Raw genomic sequence first — 20325 nt, forward strand, 5'->3', positions numbered from 1 at the left:
CATTTGTCCACTGCATTACGGTACTTGAATTTATTCACCCATCCCACTGTTGGTGGACATCTGAGGGGGCTTCAGTGTTTGGCACTTCAAACGATGCTCGTGCATGCATCTTGGCGTCCACACACATGGTTTCTTCTGGGTCACACACGGCATGCATGTCTTCAACTTGACCAGGTGAACGAGACTGTTTACCAAAGTGGCTGTACCAGTTTGCAGTCCTACTGGCAGAGTAGGAGGCCTCATGCTCCTTGACATCTTTGATTTCTTTTTGCGTTGTCTGTGGGTTTTTTTTTTTAAGTATTCTTGGAGCATTTGCCTGTAATTTAATTTCCTTCCATCCTTTCTCGTTAGATTTTGAGAGATCATTGTACTTCATTAATTATGTAATTTAGAGGGTAGCCCCTTAATTAACTTTCCCCCCCAAATTACACATACATTTTTTAATTTGAGAAAAAATTTATTTTAAATTATAAGAGCCAATACTTACTGTAAAAAGTTCAAATAGTAGTATTTGAGCAAAAAGTTAAAGTCTCTCACTTTATTCCCCAGAAGTAATCGCTATTAAAAGTTTGGTGCATGTCCTTCTAGATTTTTCTATCACGCAAATACAAATATATATTTGGGGGAGAGGTGAGGCAAAAAAAGATATTATACATATTGGTCCAAAACTTTTCACTTAGCAATATGCAGTGGACATCTTTCCACATTAGGGATGTACAGGTTTACCATAATATCCCATTGTGGGGGTATGTTACTTTTCCAGGTCCCTATTGCTACAACATTCTGGTTTCCTCTAATTTATCTTTAATTAAAAAGGGTGGATGTATGTATATCTTTTTCCTCTAAAATACATTTGAATTATGGAATACACAGGCCCCCCAAATCAATGCATTTCCAGTTTTGGCAAATTCTGCCAGCTGGCCTCCAAAACGGTGGTACAATTCATACCTCACCAGTGACAAGTATGTGAAAGTACTCTCCCCTGACCTCTGTCAACGTTGGGGATCATCGGTCTCTTGAGATGAAATGTGGTATCTCATCATTTTAATTTCCATTTCTTTGATAGAGTTTATTAATTTGTTTGGGAGTCTTCAACTAGCATTTTTGTCAAAAAAAAAGAAAAAAAAGACAGCCCTTTTACCTGATGATAAGATCAATTTCAATGTAGAAAACAGTTGCTCTAAAGTCTGGCGTTGGCATGCAGTGGGAGAGCAGGCCTTCTCATCCCTACAGAGACTTTCTGGAGGATGATTCGAAAGTACGTCCTAAATGCTTTAAAAATACACCTACCCATTCACTGCCCCAGCAATGCCCCTTTTAGTCATGTATTATAAGGATAAGCAATTGAGTAGAGTCAGCAAAGCCTTATTTGAAATAGCACACAAGAAAAAAGTCACCTAAATGTTCAACCACAGGGCCTAACTCAGTGACTGTAGCCCGGGCCTGTGGGTCAGCCCGGCCTGCTACTCTGTGGGGACGGGGCTTGGCCACTGCTTCCCAGCTCCAGTGCACAGTCCGCTCCAGAGTGGCCTTCCCTGGATGAGGACGCTGAACACTGTGCTGATACCAACAACTATAAAACAACGGTTAAGCCCAGCTGCGAGGGGGAGGAGAGCTGGACTGGGGACAACTTTCACTCTGTAGTTAACACATTTTCTTTCTTTTTTTTTTTTTAAGATTTTATTTATTTATTTGACAGAGAGAGACACAGCGAGAGCGGGAACACAAGCAGGGGGAGCGGGAGAGGGAGAAGCAGGCTTCCCGCGGAGCAGGGAGCCTGATGCGGGGCTCGATCCCAGGACCCTGGGACCATGACCTGAGCCGAAGGCAGATGCTTAACGATTGAGCCACCCAGGCACCCCTAAGTAAATCTGTTTTTTAAAAAAATGGGTGCCTGGGTGGCTCAGTAGGTTGAGCATCTGACTCTTGATTTCAGCTCAGGTCATGATCTCAGAGTCGTGGGATCGAGCCCTCCATCGAGCTCCGGGCTCCGTGGCTCCGTGGCTCTGTGCTCAGCATGGAGTCGGCTTGTCCCTCTTCCTCTGCTCCTCCCCCAACTCTTTCTCTCTCTCTCTCAAATAAGTAAATAAAATCTTTAAAGAAGAAATCTGCATATAAGTGAACCCGCACAGTTGAAACCCGTGTGGTTCAAGGGTCAATGGTGCTTGAATTTGTTTGTTTTCAAGCATTAGATGTCTTACTTTTATAATCAGAAAAGAAACATTATTTTAAGAGTTCTGTTGTAAAAATGTTTGTTGATCTGGGAGATGTTCACATTCATAAGACACTGTTGAAATAAAAATCCACATTATGCAAACAGTAAGTGCAGAATGACCCCATCTACTAAATAAACATGCACAGGCGAAATCCAGAACAGGTATCCAACATCAACAGTGGCTATCTCTGTGTGGTGGGATTATGGGTGTATTTTTTTTTTTCTTTCTATCTGTAATTACAATTTTTCTAAGGTCAAAATTTGTGTGACTTTTATAATAGAAGCAGCTATTGGAAAACAATCCCCCCTCCCCCGGCAGCAGAGTGTTACTGGGCAGAAGGGCTAAGGAGTCAGCATGAGCAGAGGCCCAGGGGCAGGAGAACAGGGTCCCTGGGTGAGGGATGGCCATGGGGGATGGACTGGTCAGGTGGGGCCGGATTACAGGGTCCTGAATGCCAGGTCCCAGAGTCTGGGAGGGATGCCGTGGGTAAGGGGGGGGGGGTGCAGTACAGAGCCAGGCGGAAAAGGGTGTGAACAAGGATGGCCCCTGAGGGACCAGGTTGGTGAGGCTGGGACACAGGGTGCACAGGAAAAGGAGGGGCTGGGCCTGAGCATGCAGGGCTGTCGTGGGTAGGGGGCTCACCGTCACCTCCTGGTAGGATTCCATGCCATTCAGCACCACCTGGATGACCTGTCGGCGTAGCTTGACGCTCTGCTCTGAGCGGTACTCAGAATTGGTCAGGTAGAAGAGGGCAGCGCTGCCCGTGACTTGAATGTTCTTGTCATACTTGTGGCACTTGAGGGCCGTGATGACCAGCTGTAGGAAGACAGGATAGGCCTGGGTTGGCAAGTTCCGTTCAAGCTGTGCAAGGCCAGGCCTAGGGCTCTGCCAGGGAGCTGGGATAGGTCCTCTGGGCTACAGCTTATCCCAATCCTGCTCTCTGAGAGCAGAAGTGAGGATTGGGGACAGAAACTAGGATAGGGCCACAGGTCTGGGATAAGGCCAGTGCTGGGACAAGTTAGGCCTGGGGCTCGGGGGTAGGACTGCTGGTGTCCTGGGGATGAGGAGGAGGTGCAGAGGAGGGACGGGGGCTCTGGCTCAATCAAATCCAGCACCTGCCAGCTGGGGACGGGCAGGAGACCAAGGACCCCCGGGGTTGAGGCTGACCTTCAAGGCCCGAAGAAGCTGGTTGCAGCGCTCGATGCGTGCGATGTCAAAAAGCAGGTTGATGGCCCGTGAGGTGATCTCAGGCCTATGCTCTGTGTAGGCCTCTATGGCATTCAGCACCTGCTCCTCATTTTTGTCACCACTTACCTGGGAATGAAACATGCTCAGAACCACCCGGAAGAGGCCAAGTGGTAGGATCCCTAGATCCCAGCTCCATCTCTAGCCCCAGGGCAGACACCGTGGGGCCCCCAGCCCACCCCCTTCCCTTGTCCCAGAGCTCCGTATTCTTCCCCTCCCCGACTCCCTCTCTCACTTTGTAGGCGGGAATATGTGTCAGGCGGCACAAGGAGGTCTCGAAGAGCCCAAGGAACTGCAGTGGCCTCTTCAGGGCCCGGAAAGGCATGATGCTGCTCTTGGAAGGCTCAATGCTGGGGGAAGAGGATGTCGGGTCAGTGGCCTATGGACTGGGGCTGCCCTGGGTTCACTCAGGAGGGCTTCTCCCTGAGGGTGGCAAGGCATTTACTTGGGGCCCTCTTCTAGGCCTTCCTGCCTCATCTTTTGGGACATAGGCCCCCCACCTCTTGACGGAAAGGTGGCAAGGTCAAGCTGTATAACATGTCGCGTGGGAGATACTGTTGCAACCATCTTTAGAAAATACTATGTGCCCTTCTAGTGAGGACTTGTCCACTTTATGTAAAGTTCTACCAACAATCATGAAGGACATGCCCATCAACCAAACCCCCATGAACGTATGGCTGGTAATAGGGCTTAGAGCCAATTATAGCCGGATGAGTTTGAATCGTATCTCTCAACCAACCAAGCCAGGAAGCAACCTATCTGCTGTGATACCTAATGCATGGTGGACACTGCTGGCCCATCCTACTACCACCACCTGTCTCTAGCCAGGCTGAGTGTCCTAATTTCCTGGTCACTCCTCAAGCTTGCACCTTCCAGTCTTTGTGTATGCTGTTCCCTCTGCTGGAACACCTTTCCTCTGGCAAACTCAGAAGGAGCTTTCAGGACAGCTTGGATGCCATTCTTCCTTCCTCTTTCCTGATCCTCAGGGCAACCCCACAGCCCTGTGCCTCCCCTACCACAGTCCTACTAATGACTCCTCTGTCCCCATTAGCTCGTACAGACTCAAGAGGGCAGGGCCTGCTTCGTTTCTTTATCTCTAGCACCCAGCACAGGACTTGGCTCGGTAAATGCTTGTTGAGTGACACCCTGCTGGCAACCATGGCGGGGGGATCCCCACCTAGTCTGCCCTGCCTCCTCGTCCATCTTGGAGATGCTGCAGTTCTCCAGGATCATGTGGCCAGAGATGTCCAGGGACATCAGGTTCCCCAGCTTTTGCACAAAGAGGCTCAGCACCTTGCGAGTCAGCTTGAACTTGTAGTAGCTGGAGAGGCGGTCTCGGGAGATGTCCAGGTGTCTGGAGATTGGAGTGGGGGCCAAAGGTCAGGAGCTGGACACGGGTTGGGGCTTCCTCGAGACCCCTGCTCTTTCAGCCCATGGCAGGGGAGGGCCCATCCCTGCCACAACTGCCCCAGGGCATTCTGGGGAAGAGCCTGTTGGCACCCCAAGGCCCTGAACAGCCAGGATGCAGCCACAACACTGGGCTCAAGGAAGGGGACTGTCTCTTCCAAACCCACTTCTGCCTGGCCAGGGGCTCACAAACCTCCTGGGACTGCCACCCCCCACCCCCCACCCTTACCCCAGTGAGCTCCGGGCCAGCAGCTCACCGCAGCTTGTGCAGCTGGACGATGACCCGGATGTGATCATCTGAAAGGTCCATGTTGTAGAGCACAAGGGACACCAGGCTGTCTTTCCACTGGGTTAGGAAGGCCGCGTCGCTCGTCTGGATGCCTGAGAGGTCCAAGGCAGCCAGGGAGTTGAGTGGCCGGAGCAGGGATTCCACAGGGACCCCGTCGATCATGCGACCCAAGTTGAGGAAGCGTAGGCGGCTAAAGCCCTCAAAGGTGAAGTCCTTGACCAGCACCTGGCAGGTGGGGTTGACGAGGCACTCGTCTTCACAGCCCCCTGGGTTCTCCTCCTCGTAGAAAATGTTTGCACAGCCGAAGAGGCTCAAGGACACCAGGGTGTGGCTAAAGCTCCTCAGCGTCTGCAGACTCTTGGCGGACAGCTTCTCGCAGTTGGTCAGGTACAGCTCCACCAGGTCCTGGTAGCAGGCACAGCTCCGTCATCACCACAGCGCACCAACCCCCGCCTCCGGCGACCCCCAGGCCTGACCCCAGACCACAGGCAGGCTTGGGGAGGGGTGGGCATAAGGAGGGGGCGCGCCAGATTCTTGTGCTGGAGGTGAGCGGCCCAGCCCTCGACTCACTGACCCTCTCTGGCCGGCCTCCCCATGGCCAACCCCCTGGCTGGCGATGCAGGTCTCACCTGTTTGCGGATGGCCTCCAGGTCCTGGTCCTGCACCAGGTCCTCGCGGAGGTGGATCCGGGTGAGGCGGGTGCTGCGGGGGTCTGAGAAAAGGCTGAAGAAGCTCTCGTGTGGCTCAAAGTTGCAGGCGGCGTTGACCAGCTCCACATACCTGGGAGGGAGGAAAGCCTGGCTAGTGGGAGGGGCCCGGGGACCCTTGTCCTCCCTAAAGGCTCAGCTCCAGGCATCCTGTCCCTGGAACCTTCCCTCACCACCCATCAGCAGCTTCCATCTCCTCTGTCCCCTGCCCCTCTTTCTAAGAGCACCTGCTTGGATCCTGACCCCCTTGCAGGTAAGATGAAGGGTAGCCCCAGGCAGCAGGAGGGCAAAGGTGATGAAGGGGCCTGTAATCAATAGCAAATCCCAAACTCTTCCTCCCAAAGCCGTACACATCTATAACAAACACACACGTCCACATTCCTCATTTTAAGCCAGCTTCTGTTCCTTGACCGGCCCAGCTTCTGTTCCTTGACTGGCCCCTCCCAGGACCCTTTCCAACACGAAGATTAAGCCAAGGGGTTTAACATTCCCAGCTGGGTGCAGGGCAAGCACTCAATAAAACCCTGTTTGAGATGCCACTTGATACAAGAATCTTGGTCTGATGGAAAAGGCTTGGGAGTCAAACACTCTGGACTCTAAATCCTAGCTTGGCTGTTCACTACTTGGGCAACTTGACACGAGTAATGGAACTTCCCCAGACTTTAGTTTCTTCATCTGTAAAATGGACATAACTCTGGTCTGCAAAGCATCCAAGCGAGTACCTGACCCACATTAAATGCTCAGAATATGATTACAAGTCGGGCTCTATCCTCCGGTCACACACAAGTTCCCACTGTTTCTCCTTTCTTTTATTCAGATTTTATTTTATTTATTTATGTTTTTAAGATTTATTTGAGAGAGAGAGAGAGCAAGCAGGGGAGGGGTAGAGGGAGAGGGAGAGAGAGAAGCAGACTCCCTGGTGAGTGTGGAGTCCAATGTGGGGCTCGAGCTCATGGCCCTGAGATCATGACCTGAGCCAAAATCAAGAGTCAGCCACTCAACCGACTGAGCCACCCAGGCGCTCCCTATTTTATTTTATTCTTTAAAGATTTTTGATTTCAGCTCAGGTCATGATCTCAGGGTCTTGGGATGGGGCCCGGTATTTGGCTCAGTGGGGAGTCTGCTTGGGATTCTCTCTCTCCCTCTCCCTCCTGCCTCTCCCACTTGTGCTCTCTCAAATAAATAAATACATTTTTAAAAAAAGATTTTGGGGCACCTGGGTGGCTCAGTCCATTAAGTGTCTGCCTTTGGCTCAGGTCATGATCCCAGGGTTCTGGGATCAAGCCCCACATCGGGCTCCCTGCTCGGCTGGGAGCCTGCTTTTCCCGCTCCCTCTGCCCCTCCTGCCCTCCTGCCCCTCTATTTCTCAAATAAGTAAATATTTAAAAAAAAATTTTTTTAAAGATTTTATTTTTAAATAAACTCCACACCCAATGTGGAGTTCAAACTCACAACCCCAAGATCAAGAGTCGCATGCTCCACTGACTGAGCCAGCCAGGTGCCCCACAAGTTCCCACTTTTATGTGCAACTGTTTGGTCTAACAATTTCCCTTCTGGGCATCTAGACTGAACTCCCTGAGGTGAGTGAATGCATATCCTATTGCTAGGAGCCTCTAATAGTGGGGAGTCCCCTGGAGGGTCCACATAAAGATTTTCTGAATGATTTGATTCCTGGTCATAGATCCATTACTTGTGTACCAGAGCATAAACATGTTTGTGGCCATGTGCACACACAGACACGTGTTTGAAGGCACAGGTATGCGTGCACACACACAGAACAGCACAGACTCCTTCATTTATATGCAGGTTTCTTTTTTCTTTCTTTTTATTTTATTTTATTTTTTTTATTATTATGTTACGTTAATCACCATACATTACATCATTAGTTTTTGAGGTTTCTTTTTTCTTCTTCTTTTTTTTTTAAAGGTCTTATTTATTTATTTATTTTATTTTATTTTATTATTTTTTAAAGATTTTATTTACTTATTTGAGAGAGAGAGAATGAGAGAGAGCACATGAGAGGGGGGAGGGTCAGAGGGAGAAGCAGACTCCCTGCCGAGCAGGGAGCCCGATGCGGCACTCGATCCAGGGACTCCAGGATCATGACCTGAGCCAAAGGCAGTCGCTTAACCAACTGAGCCACCCAGGCGCCCTAAAGGTTTTATTTATTGATTTGAGAGAGAGAGCAGAGCGAGAGAGAGAGCATGAGCGGTGGGGGAGGGGCAGAGGGAGAGGGAGAAGCAGACTCGCTACTGAGCAGGGAGCCCGATACGGGGCTCGATCCCAGGACCCTGACCTGAGCCGAAGGTAGACGCTTAACCGTCTGAGCCACCCAAGCACCCCATATGCAGGTTTTTATACCCTCTCATAGATGTAATGCACACTTGCGGTTACACACTCAAACATATCCCATGCTGCAGAAGCCCATGTGTGTATATACACCCATTCCTTCACATGCACACACCTCCATACACATACAAACGTGCACACATGTAACTTTGTTCTCCTGCACCCACAGATACCCAAGTGTGTGCACACCCTCTCACACGTGTGTATCCACAGCCACATCCCCGTATGGTGCACACGACGGTCCCAGAGCCTCCACATGCGCTCATGCTAAGACTCATGCCCGTGCCCCAGCGCCCCCACTGCTCACTCATTGACGAGCCGGTCACAGATCTCGCTGGGCAGGAAGATGTCTGGATGCAGCCGCAGCGTCTCCTTGTCCAGCAGGTAGCCCAATGTGCCATCCAGGTTGCGCAGGCAGAAGTCGGTGCAGAGGGCCATCAGGGACTCGGGGGTGTCGGACGCCATGCTGGCGGCAGGCAGGTGGACCAATCCAGGACAGGGGCCCCTAGGGGCAGCGGTGATTCCCCAGCACTCACAGGATCATTGGCAGAACCACAACCTGGGGAACAGGAAGAAGCTAAGTGAGCCACACGTAAGAGCCACAACCACCGGCTACCCCACGCCCACTCTCTGAGTAAGGAAACTGAGGCCCCAGATGTTACATTCAAATTAGCAGCTTAGCAGAGATATGCCCCAAGGCTCCTGATTCCTTCCCTGCTCTTCTCTGCTATGCCACTAGCGAGGTGTGATTTGACCTGCAAAGAGCAGGGGGCCTTGCCCAAGCATTTTTATGCCTTTGCAGTGTCTGTGGGCAGACAAGCTGGGGACTCAATGCTGGGGTGAGGATAACGGGGGCTTCCATTAACAGCTACACTGGGGCATCCCTTACTATGTAACCTAACCTATAAATAGCTGTCACTGTGTGAACATTCAGTATATGCCGGGGCTTTATAGACATGTTGTTATTGAATCTCATTGTATGTGATTAAGAGTGAAGGCTCCTCCCAAGAGAAATGAAAATATGTGTCCACATAAAAATTATACATTCATGTTCACAGCGGTATTATTCGTAATAGTCAGGAAATGGAAACTACTTTTCATTAACTGATGTATGGATAAACAGAAATGGTCTGTCCATACAATGGAATATTATTCAGCCATAAAAGGAATGAGGTATCAACACACGCTACAACGTGGAAAACATTATGCTAAGTGAGAGAATCCAGACACAAAAGGCCATATATTGTATGGTTCCATTATATGTAATGTCTAGCCAGAACAGGAAACCTGTGGAGACAGAAGTAGATTAGTGGTGGTCTAGGGCTGGGGTGTTGTGAGGAACGGGGAGTGACTGCTAAGAGGTACGGGGTTTCTTCTGGGGTGATAAAAATGTTCTAAAATTGATGATGGTGACAGTCACACAACTCCGAATATACTAAAAACCACTGAATTATCTATGTTAAATAGGTATACTGTATGGTATAGGAATTGTAGCTCAATAAAACTGTTATTAAAGAACTAAAGTTGGGGGGGTGCCTCCCTGGTTCAGTCAGAAGAGCATGCGACACTTGATCTTGGGGTTGTGAGTTTGAGCCCCACCTTGGGCGGAGAGCCTACTTAAATAAATAAATAAATAAATAAATAAATAAATAAAGTCGTGGCGCCTGGCTGGCTCAGTTGCTGGAGCATGTGACTCTTTTTTTTTTTTTTTTAAAGATTTTATTTATTTATTTGAAAGAGAGAGCGAGAGAGGGAACACAAGCAGGGGGAGCAGGAGAGGGAGAAGTAGGCTTCCTGCCGAGCAGGGAGCCCGATGTGGGGCTCGATCCCAGGACCCTGAGATCATGACCTGAGCCGAAGGCAGACGCCTAACGCCTGAGCCACCCAGGCGCCCCTAAGGAGCATGTGACTCTTGATCTTGGGGTCGTGAGTACAGATTACTAAAAAAAAACCAACCCTAAAGTCTCCTACTGTCTTCATGATCTTGAGCTAGGTGAAGATTCCTTAAATAAGACTCATAAGGAAAAATGATAAACCAATCTGCACCGAAGTGAAGAAACTTCTGTTCATATATACACAAAAATTAATCTAAGATGGACCACAGACCTATATGTGAAGGGTAAAACAACAAGGTTTCTAGAAGAAAATACAGGAGTCTATCTTGTGACTTTAGAGTAGGCAATCATTTCTTTCTTTCTTTTTTTTTTTTTTAAAGATTTTATTTATTTGACAGAGAGAGCATAAGCAGAGGGAGAGAGAGGGAGAAGCAGGCTCCCTGCTGAGCAAGGAGCCCGATGTGGGACTCGATCCCAGGACCCCGGGATCACAACCCGGGCTGAAGGCAGCCGCTTAACTGACTGAGCCACCCAGGCATCCCGAGTAGGCAATCATTTCTTAATCAGGTCACAAGAAAACCCCAGAAACCATAAAGAGAAAAAATTATACTGCCTTAAAATGTAAAATTCTGTTAATCAAAAGATATCATTAAGAAAGAGAAAGGACAAGCCACAGACTAGAAAATATTTCCAATAATATATCCAACAAATGACTCATATTCAGAATATATAAACACCTTCTACAAATCATTTTTTAAAAGATTTTAGCAATTTCTACACCAAGGGCAGGGCTCAAACTCACAACTCCGAGATCAAGAATCCTACGCTCCACTGACTGAGCCAGTCAGGCGCTCCCAAATCATTTTTTTAAAGATTTATTTATTTGAGAGAGAGAGAGGGAGAGAGAGAGTATGCACGCGCATGTATGCACATGCACAAGCGAGCAGGGTGAGGGGCAGAGGGAGAGGAGAATCCCCAGCAGATTCCCCACTGAGCACGGAGCCCCACATAGGGATTAATCGCCCAACTCCGAAATCACGACCTGAGCTGAAATCAAGAGTTGGACGCTTAACCGACTGAACCACTCAGGCAACACCCCCAAACTGTTTTAAAAAGGACATAGCATCCAACTAAAAAATGGGCAAAAGACTAGAACAGGCATTTCATAAAGGATAGAGAACATATGGACACATATGGAAAAGGGCTCAGCTTCATTAGTATCCATAAAACCACAATGAGACACCATTTCCCACCCACCAGAATGGCTCAACTGGAAACAATCCAGGCACTACCAAGCTTGTGCTGTGGTGAAGATGGAACAACGGGGTGTCACCCACGCTGCGAGTGGGAGTGTAAATTGGTGCGAATTGACAGTATAATGGAATACTGTGCAACACTGTCTACTAAAGCTGAATATGCACATATGTTCAATGTTCAGCAATTCCACTCCTAGGCACACACCCAAGAGAGATGCACGTATACATGTTCCCCCAAAGACACAGACCAGAATGTTCACAGCAGCATGATTCAGAATAGCCAAAGCCAGAAAAGAATCTGAATGTCCCTGACATTAGAATGAATAAGTACGGTATACTCACCAATGAAATATTAAGGGCAATGAACAGGCACAAACTATTGTTAACACAACAGCTTGGATGAACCTCCTGAGTTTAGTGAAAGGAGTCAGACACAAAAGAGCATATATCATATTATATACTGAATGAATCCATTCATGTTTTACTCCATTAAGTTAAAAAAAAAAAAAAAAGCCAGAACAATCTGATCTGTGGTGGCAGAAGTCAGCACTGAGGTTACTTTGGGGATTTGGCTGGGTGTTGAGAAGCTTCTAGTCCCACATCTGAGTGCTGGATATAAAGGTGTGTTCACTTTGTGAATATTCGGGCGCTGTATACCCTGGTATGATTTTTAAAAATGTATATTATAATTCAATAAAAGTTAAGAAAATGGCCTGGACACCAAAAAGGGTCCACATTTAGAGGGGACTGGGGTTCAGTGAAGTGATGCTCTGAGAGTATAGCTCCTTAGCTACAGGTGGCGGAGAGAGAATGAAAACTGAACCTTCACATTCAAATTGAATGAACAAGATAGAAGACAATCAACCATTTATAGAACTGAGGAAAGTCAGGAATTAATCCCAAACCATCTTCCTGCCATAGTCTATATCGGAAAGGGGGGAAAATAGGCAAAAGGAATCCATGGTGTTAGAAGTCAGGGTGGCGATTCCCTTTGCAGAGAGGCAGTGATTAGAAAGTGGCAGGGGGGCCTCGGGGACAGGTGTTTGCTGGAGCACATTCATCAAACTGTCCACTCACGCTTTCCAGGCCTTTCCCTAGCTAGGTTATACTTCAATAGTTTTTTGTTTTGTTTTTTTTTAAGCGCAGTCTCTGTTGTCAGATAGATCTATGTTTCAACCCAGTTCTACAATTCACTGTAAATTACTTAAGCTCTCTGGACCTCAGTTTCCTCATCTGGAAAATGGGGATAATAATCCCCACTTCACAGGGCTGCTGGAGTAAATGAGATGTCGGGAAAATGCTTGGTCTCAGGCTTGATGAGACTGAGTACATAAGAAATGTTGCTTATGATCCCATCTTGCAGATGAGAAAACTCAAGCTCAGAGAGGCTACTCTGTCCAAAGTGGGATCTGAATCCGGTCTCTCGGACTCCATCATATCACCCCTTGGAGAGCTCTGAAGGAGTTCGGGGCCCAGCACTGCCCCTGGCTTCCTGGAGCCCCCGTGTCCATATGTGAGCCTTCGGGGCTGCTCTAGAAATCCGGTGGGCGGCCCCAGAGCCCTGTGCCGTCTGGGATCACAAGGCCTAAGTGCTGGCACCACTACTTACTGGTGCCAGTGCTCTGAGAGCTCTGGAGTCAGGCCCACCCAGCTTCTAGTCCCAGCCCTGCCGCTTAAGAGCAGGTGAACTTGGGCAAGTGTCTTCACTGCTCTGTGCCTCAGTTTCTTCTCTAAAACAGGGAGCACTGTGTGAGGATAACATGGAATATCAGAAGAGCTTAGCCTGGCACCTGGCCCATGGTAACTGCTCATAAAAAGAAGCTACTATTACAATTACGATTATCACCGTCACCATCACCATCCCCTTCTCCTGCCTCACCTGCCCTGGTCCCCAATAGAGCGGGGTCTGCTCCTGCCCAGTTGTAGTCCTGTGCTCCCCAGGCCTGGGTCTCTTGCCACAAGGCCCGTGGTGCCAGCTTCCCACTGGCTGTGTGCCACCCTTGAGGGAAGGCACAATAAACAGGCTGCCTGGGCCACTGGGCACAGCCTTCCTTTACCTTCATTCTCTTCTAGATCTTCCCTGGTCAACAGGAGCCGGGGGAGCACCGCTGACAGGGAGGCGCACCCTGCTGGAAACCGAGTCCCCTCTCTTCAAGCAGTCACTCAAGGCCTCCTGAGCCACAGCCAGCCTGCTGGCCCCTACGGCAGCCGGCCTGGCCTCCTTCGTGGTACTGGCAACAGGCCCTAAGCACAGGGTCACCTTCAGACCTTTGCTCAGTCTGTTTTCTTTCAACTGGGAGCATCCCAATTCAATGAGTTATCCCACTTTCTATTCTAAATACTACTCCCACCCCCAAAACACAGCCGTGTCCCTCCTCCAGGAAGCATCCCCGCCCACACACGCGCCAGCCCACACCACCTTTGAACGCTGCCCCCGAACATCGCCAGCCTTGGTATCAACATCGCTTCCTCTGGGAAGCCTTCCCTGACCCGCCAGGGTGCTCCCACCGTGTGCGCCCACGGCCCCACTGGAACAACTAACACTTTGAACTGATGCTGGTTTCGTGATCGGGCTTTCTTGCCAGATGGCCGGTTCCATGAGGACAGGAACCAGGTTGTCTTGTGTGGCATCGCCCTGCGCTGAGCCCAGGTCACTTCTTTATCCACTCAGCAGCTGTCTATTGAGCACTGCGGGTTCAGTGGTTAGCGAAACCGGACAAAGTCCTCGTCCTTATGGAGCAAACTGACTGAGGGAGACAGACATCCACCTAAGCAGCACACAAACCTCGCACCATGTCCCGGGGACCAGTGCTCTGGAGGAGAAGGAGGTACCTGGGGCTCTGGGTGCCTACGCCAGGGGATCTGCCCTGGACTGGGGAGTCATGGGCAGGCTTCTTGGAAGTGACATTTCAGCTGCAACCCAAAAGAGGAGTCATAGCTAACTCTGGTGGTGGGGAGAGAAGGGAAAGGCATTCCAGGAAGATGGAAACGATGTGCCCAGGCTGAAAGGCCAGAGGGTGTGGGACGCTGGTGCCACAGGCCCAATTCCACAACAATTTGCTGGACAAAGGAAGTGCTGAACACCCTGTGTGGGCCTGACAGATTGTAGGGTTTCAACACGTGCCTGTGGCAGGGACGAGAGGGACTTGCAGGTTGTGGCAGACGTGGCAGGTGCCTGGGGCACAAGGCACTCTGTGTCCTCCCTGTCCACTGTGCCAGGACAGTGGGAGGGCCCAGTGGCCACAGAGGAACCCTCACCACTCTGAACGACAGAGCACCGCCTGGGGCTCTGCCTTCTTGGCAGGGCTGAGCCCAGTTACCCAGGTACCCACCAGGCCCTGACTGTTCCCCGGGTGGAAGAAACACCACCCTTTCAGCCACTAAGGTCACCCAAAGGCAAACCAGGCAGATGGTAGCATCTGCTAACTACCCTTTGGCAGTGGGACCCTGCTGCTTGGGGCTGGGGTGAGCTGGAGGAGGAAGGGGCCATCCTCATCTTGGCAGGGAGGCCGAGGGGCCAGGGGCGCCCTGCCACTGGTGCCCCCAGGCGATTGCCATTTCTACCCTCCCCACACCCACCCCCAAGGGCTCCCCACTCATGCAGCAAGCACCGGCCATCTGGGATTCTGGCAACCGGGGACAGAGGGAACTCTGGTTCTGAGAGCACACCACACGGTAAGAAGAACCCCATGTCTTCCTCCATCCCTTCTTGAGCAGGTTCTTCACACTGGATCCACCCTGAGCTCTGACATGGGGGGCGGGGGGGGGGAGTGGCAGGGAGCAGACGAGAGAAGGCAGAACACAGAAGCAGTGACCACAGTCTCCACCCCGGTTGCTTCCAGGTGGGGCGCTGAGCCCCTCATGCTTTACTGCATATAGTTCCTTATTTAACCAACAAACCACATTCCCTAGGATCTGGTACTTGAAGCTAATTGACATTTGTATAACAATTGCTGAACACCCTTCCGACAGCCTGTGAGCTCACAAGCTTGGGGAGGATGGGAACCCAGTCTGCTTGCAGGCTCCCGGATCCTCTGCGCCAGTCTGTGCCTGGCACGCGTCAGAATAAAGGTTTGCCTTTGCCCTGATCTCACTATAGCAGCTGAGGTATTGACTATTGACTGTTACCCCCCATTTGCTAAGGAAGACACTGAGGCTTGCCTGAAATCACACAACGGATGACAGGGGATGCGATTCCAAACCAAACCCGTGCATCTCACCACACCACTGGGTCTTCTGTCCATGCAGCGCAGTGGGGGGAAAGAGGAACTGTGGTCCAGAGGGAGCGTGGGACCCCACCAGTGACCTGACACCCCGCCGACAGAGAGGCTGGGGGAGCCAGAAGCTTGAGCCTTGGAGCAGCGCCCACCCCGTGAAATATTAACCCAAGAGCTGGGTGGGGGGGAATCCAAACAAATGCCCTATTTACAGAAGCTGGAAGTTTTCCAGGAGGGAGCAGATCCCAGTCCAGATATTGGGGGTGGGAAGCTGCTGTGAGGAGAGTCAGGGCAAGTGCCAGGGTCTCCTGGGGGCCAGGGTGCAGGCCAGGGGCGGAAAGCATCCCAACGGGGTCATAATCCACAGAGTGGGTGATGTTAAGAAGATGCAGAAACGTAATGAGGGAGGCATGCACCTCCCCGCTCACTGGTGCCACCTGGAGGCAGAGGGGCCTTGGGGAATACCTGGGTTCCCAGCTCACGCGCAAACTTAATGATCACATCCACACCGAGCAACATATTCCAAGAACTCGATATCCATCAGGTCGTTAATTCCCTCAGCAACCACATGAAGCAGGAGTTATTAGAATCTACAACTTAGAGACAGGCAGCTGAGGAGTGGCAAAGTAATCTGCCATAGACTACGTATAGGTTCAAGGGTCTACCTGTACCTCGCAACACATACACACGTATGCGTTAGTTCCAGACCCAGAGTGCCGAGCTTTCCATGCATGTTCTCGCTGAAGGCACAAATAACCTAGGAGGGACATATTTTGTTTTCCAGATGAGCAAACCGTGGTTCAAAGATGTGTGAGGACCTGCCCAAGGTCCCCCAGAAAGTGCCTGGCTCTCTTTCCCATGACGCTAGGGGCAGGAACTATTCCCCCCACCCCCACCCCCGATCTTGTTTCTGCAGATGAGGCTTCACTGACTCCTTAAAACTCTGCGTATCCTTAGGCACCGAGCACAGATGATCTGTTACTGCTGGTAACTGTGCTATGAGCATATATCATTTTGGCCACACGACTCAAAGCTTCTTGGTGGGGACCTTGTGTGATCCATGGCATCTCCATGACACAGTGAGTGTACGGCTGGCTGGTTGCAGATGAAGGAGCCTCGCCTACACGAGATCCCCAAGCAATATTTGTCGGCCTCAGGATTCATCAGGGTCCTTATCGGTCAATGTGTTGCGAACACATTGTGTGGGCTTGCTGAGGAGATGCCAAGAAGGTGGTGAACAATCATTATGGAGAGATCTCCTAGGAATCATGCCTGGGGAGAGCCTTCTGTCCGTTTGGAAGGTGGAAAATCAGCTTTAGTGATTGAGCCAGATAAAGAATGTTGGTCCCAAAACAGATGACCCATCAGGGGTCCGTGAAGTGGCCTTTCAGGAGTCCAGAACAGCTAAGGTACGGACGGCACTAGTCATACCAAGAACTGTTCTTTGCCTCTGTAGAGAGCTTTAGAGTGCACCCAATGCTTTCACGACCTGGGTCTCATTTCATCCTTCCAACAGCCTTCAGAGTTAGTATACAGATAGGAAAACCGAGGCCCAGACAGGGGATGGAACTTGCCCCCCAAGTTCACATAGGGAGCCAGCCGCAGACCTTGGGCTTGAAGCCAGGTCCCCAGGTGGCTGGTCCTAGGTTCCAGCCACAAGAGCTGCTCAAATAGGCTGGCTCTCAGCATCCAAGCGCTCTGACTTCTCGTTTTTAAATCATCTGGCCCAGTCACCCTGTTCAGCTTATGACCCAGGCCTGATGATATAGTCCAGGCTTGAGGGGTGAGGAGGGAGATCAACCATTGTTCCGCTCCCTATAAGGTAGGCTGCAAAGTCTCAGCCTCTGCTGGGTACTTCTCAGATTAACACTCTCCATCAGCAGATCAGCCACACACACCCCAACCACATGCCTGAGGCCAACACCATCATTTTATCTATTTTACGTGGTAGAATGGGGATTTGCTGTGCTCTTTTTAAAAAGCCCCCATCACCTTCTAGTGGCGTCAAGAAAGCCAAGACCAAGTTACCATCCTCTCTGTGGGATATGCAAACATTGTTCCCCCTGAGGGGTGACAGTAAGTGTCCACTGTGTCTCCCCCCACCCCCACTGTTCTCCAAAATTCTACCAGCTCAGGAGGCAGCCAGAGCTGGTGGCACCACCAGCTGGTGCTAAAAAGAAAGGCTTTGAGGTAGACACATGCAAACAGTTCCTCATCATGGCCACTGCCATCATCACAACTGTTAGATACCGAATACTTAACCCGTGCTAAATAGTGCACTAAGCACTTCAGTGCATAATGTCTCATTAAGCCCAACAACCCTATTTTACAGATGAGGACACTGAGGTGGCCCCTCGCCCAAGTTCTCACCACCAGGAAGCAGCTGCATGACCTGATTTAACTACAGTGCTCTATGGCTGTCCTTTTTGTATTAATTCCACCAATGGTCATCACAAAGATGGAAAAAGATTACTTATAATGCCAGGCCAGAGCATAATGGCTATTTGTCATCTAAAACAAATCTCTATTTTCTCTGACCACGTTTGTACAGATTTGAAAGGGGGCTCCTTTAGTACTCTGGGACCCTGCATCACAGAGACAGCCCCTGACATTCTCCCCACCATTATCTGGTTCCCACTCTTTCCCTCCTTCACTCTGCTCCAGTCCCATTGTCCTCTCCTTTCTTAAAACCATCAAGTATACCACCTCAGGACCTTTGCACCTGCTTTTGAATGCTCTGCCTGTAGACAGATGTATGGCTTGCTCCCTCCCTCCCTTCAGGACTTTGCTCAGACATCACCTTATTAGAGACCTTCTCTGATCAATTTCTCCACAAAGGTGACCCCACCCTCTGGCCCTTGCCATGGCCCTTCCTGCTTTATTTTTCTCCATGACACCCTACATATTATATGTTTCTTATTTTCTGAATGAAGCAATGAACTGAAACAGAGACCCCTCACCACCTGCAACCACCTCCTGCTCTAAGCATAGCCTCCTGTTACTCTTTCCAAAGCTGTCTTCAAAGCTCATTCTAACCATTTTGAACCCTGAAGAGAAACATTCTGTGGAAAAGACCAAAGGGGGTGTCTTTCCCTGTGGAGGCACCAGGCCTCCCTCCCTTCCTTAAAAACCAAGCACGTTGACAAGCACAGGCAAAGACTGGAAATCTTGGACTCCCTGGCCCTAAGAGCAGCCAAGTCAATTTCCACACACAGAACTATAGTGGCCAGCAGACAGTTTCACTTTCAACTCACCTATCAGGCTCCCTTGGTCCTCAGGTTTGCAACCCCAGCCCATCCCTTTCTCATCCTGTTGGATTTCTTACACCTTGTCATCCCTTTTGGGAGCCGTTCCAGAATCCAAGCCGTCCCTGAGCTTTTAAGCATTGCTTTGCAGGAACTTAAGCTCGTCCAACAGGTAGGAGGGGCAGAGGCTGGCCCTTTTAGCCCTATATCGATCCCCCATTTTGTAGGGGCATCCGACAGGGCGTCATTTTCTTTCTGGAGGAAGGGAGCTCGGTTTTAAAGGCACGTTTCTCAAACCTGGCAGCAGGGGCAGAGAAAGGAGCCCTCCCACCACTGGCCGAAATGGACCTGTGCAAGAGGTTGCAGCGGCGATGCCCAGGCGCCTGAGGCAGAAGGCAAAGGGGGAGGACGCAGATAAATACCCTCGGCACCGGGAGCCGACGGGATGCTTGCTTCCTCTGCGAGGAAAGCCGGGGATGTGACCCGGGGGAATCTGGGGCCAGAGCGCCAGGGAGACAGGGGATCTCGCTAGGCTAGGGCCGGGGTCTGCGGGAGACTGGGGTCGGCGGGGCGGAGCTTGGGATCCCCGGGACTGGAGCCCCGCGAGGGAGGGGGTCGCGCCGGGGGGGACTCCGTGGCCGTTACCTTGCCCTTAGGGCTGCGGGCGGGGCTGAGGGCCGCCGGGTGCTGGCTCCGGGGCCCGGCCCCTCCCCCGATCCGGCTCCTGAGGCTCGGAGCCTGCAGCCGCCGCCGCCTCCGCTGTCAACAAACCCGGGGCGCGTCACTTCCGGGACCGCCCCTTAGCAACAGCGAACGGGTTCCCCCGACGGGTCCCGCGGCGAACGCGGGCGGCGGCGGCCGAAGGTTCCGGAGCGCGCGGCGGCTCCTCTCCCGCCGGGGCCCGATCTGCGGGCGGCGGAGTGCAGGTGGGCCCCACCGGGCCCCGAGCACGCTGTTCCGGGGACTCCCTGGCTGCGGGGGGACCCGCCGTGTGACATCGGCTTTGGGGCCCGCTCTGGCCTGCGGGCCAGCAGAGCCCGGGCAGTGGTGACGGGCGGGACGGACTCCACCTCCGGCGTCAACACCGACGTCTCTCTGGACGCCCCCCGCCCCCCACCCCGGGCGCCCCATTGAACGTCCCCCGCGGGTGCTCCGCAGGTAGCGCTCTCCCACGCGGCCCGACGCGCGCCGGCTTCCCCGCTACTTAACGGGCCGCCCGCGGGGAAGTGGGAGTCGGCCTTGGCCCCTGCGTTCCGCTCAGCTCCGGTTCCCGTCGCCAAGTCCTGACGGTCGCGCGGACCAGCCTCTCCTCCCCCAGTAGTAGTGCCCGGCTCCGTCCACCAGCATCTCCTCCTTGCATCCCGGCGGCAGCCGCCTCACGCGCCCTCCCCTCCTTCTCTCCACAGTCCCAGAGGGTTTTTCCGCCCCCCCGCCCCCCGAACTTGGAGCAGATCAGCGCACTCCCCTGCTAACAACCCTTAACATAGACGACTAGGATCACCTCTCCAGCCTCTTGTCGTCCTCCTTCTCTCCTATAGGCTCAAATGATTTCTTCCCAA

At 51.5% G+C, this 20325-nt stretch overlaps 1 protein-coding gene across 3 annotated transcripts in view; it reads right to left on the minus strand.

Annotated features, from left to right (window-relative positions):
• ZER1 (zyg-11 related cell cycle regulator) overlaps nt 1-19558 on the minus strand; it is a 29702-nt gene extending 10144 nt beyond the window's left edge. The window contains exons 1-8 of one of the 3 annotated variants that reach the window (XM_036069089.2): nt 19412-19558; nt 8521-8772; nt 5787-5937; nt 5126-5562; nt 4639-4815; nt 3697-3811; nt 3384-3530; nt 2865-3032 (exon numbers count right to left, since the gene is read on the minus strand). In XM_036069089.2, the coding sequence (XP_035924982.1) occupies nt 2865-3032; nt 3384-3530; nt 3697-3811; nt 4639-4815; nt 5126-5562; nt 5787-5937; nt 8521-8678 (1353 nt within the window). In that variant the 5' untranslated portion in view covers nt 8679-8772; nt 19412-19558. Of the gene's footprint in view, nt 1-2858; nt 3033-3383; nt 3531-3696; nt 3812-4638; nt 4816-5125; nt 5563-5786; nt 5938-8520; nt 8773-18775; nt 19009-19411 lie in introns of those variants that run through there. The other 2 variants (XM_036069074.2, XM_036069081.2) reach the window with 2 other exon arrangements.
• Nucleotides 19559-20325: the final 767 nt, after the last annotated feature.

This window comes from Halichoerus grypus, chromosome 14 (assembly GCF_964656455.1).
Source record: "Halichoerus grypus chromosome 14, mHalGry1.hap1.1, whole genome shotgun sequence".
NCBI classification, from domain to species: domain Eukaryota; kingdom Metazoa; phylum Chordata; class Mammalia; order Carnivora; family Phocidae; genus Halichoerus; species Halichoerus grypus.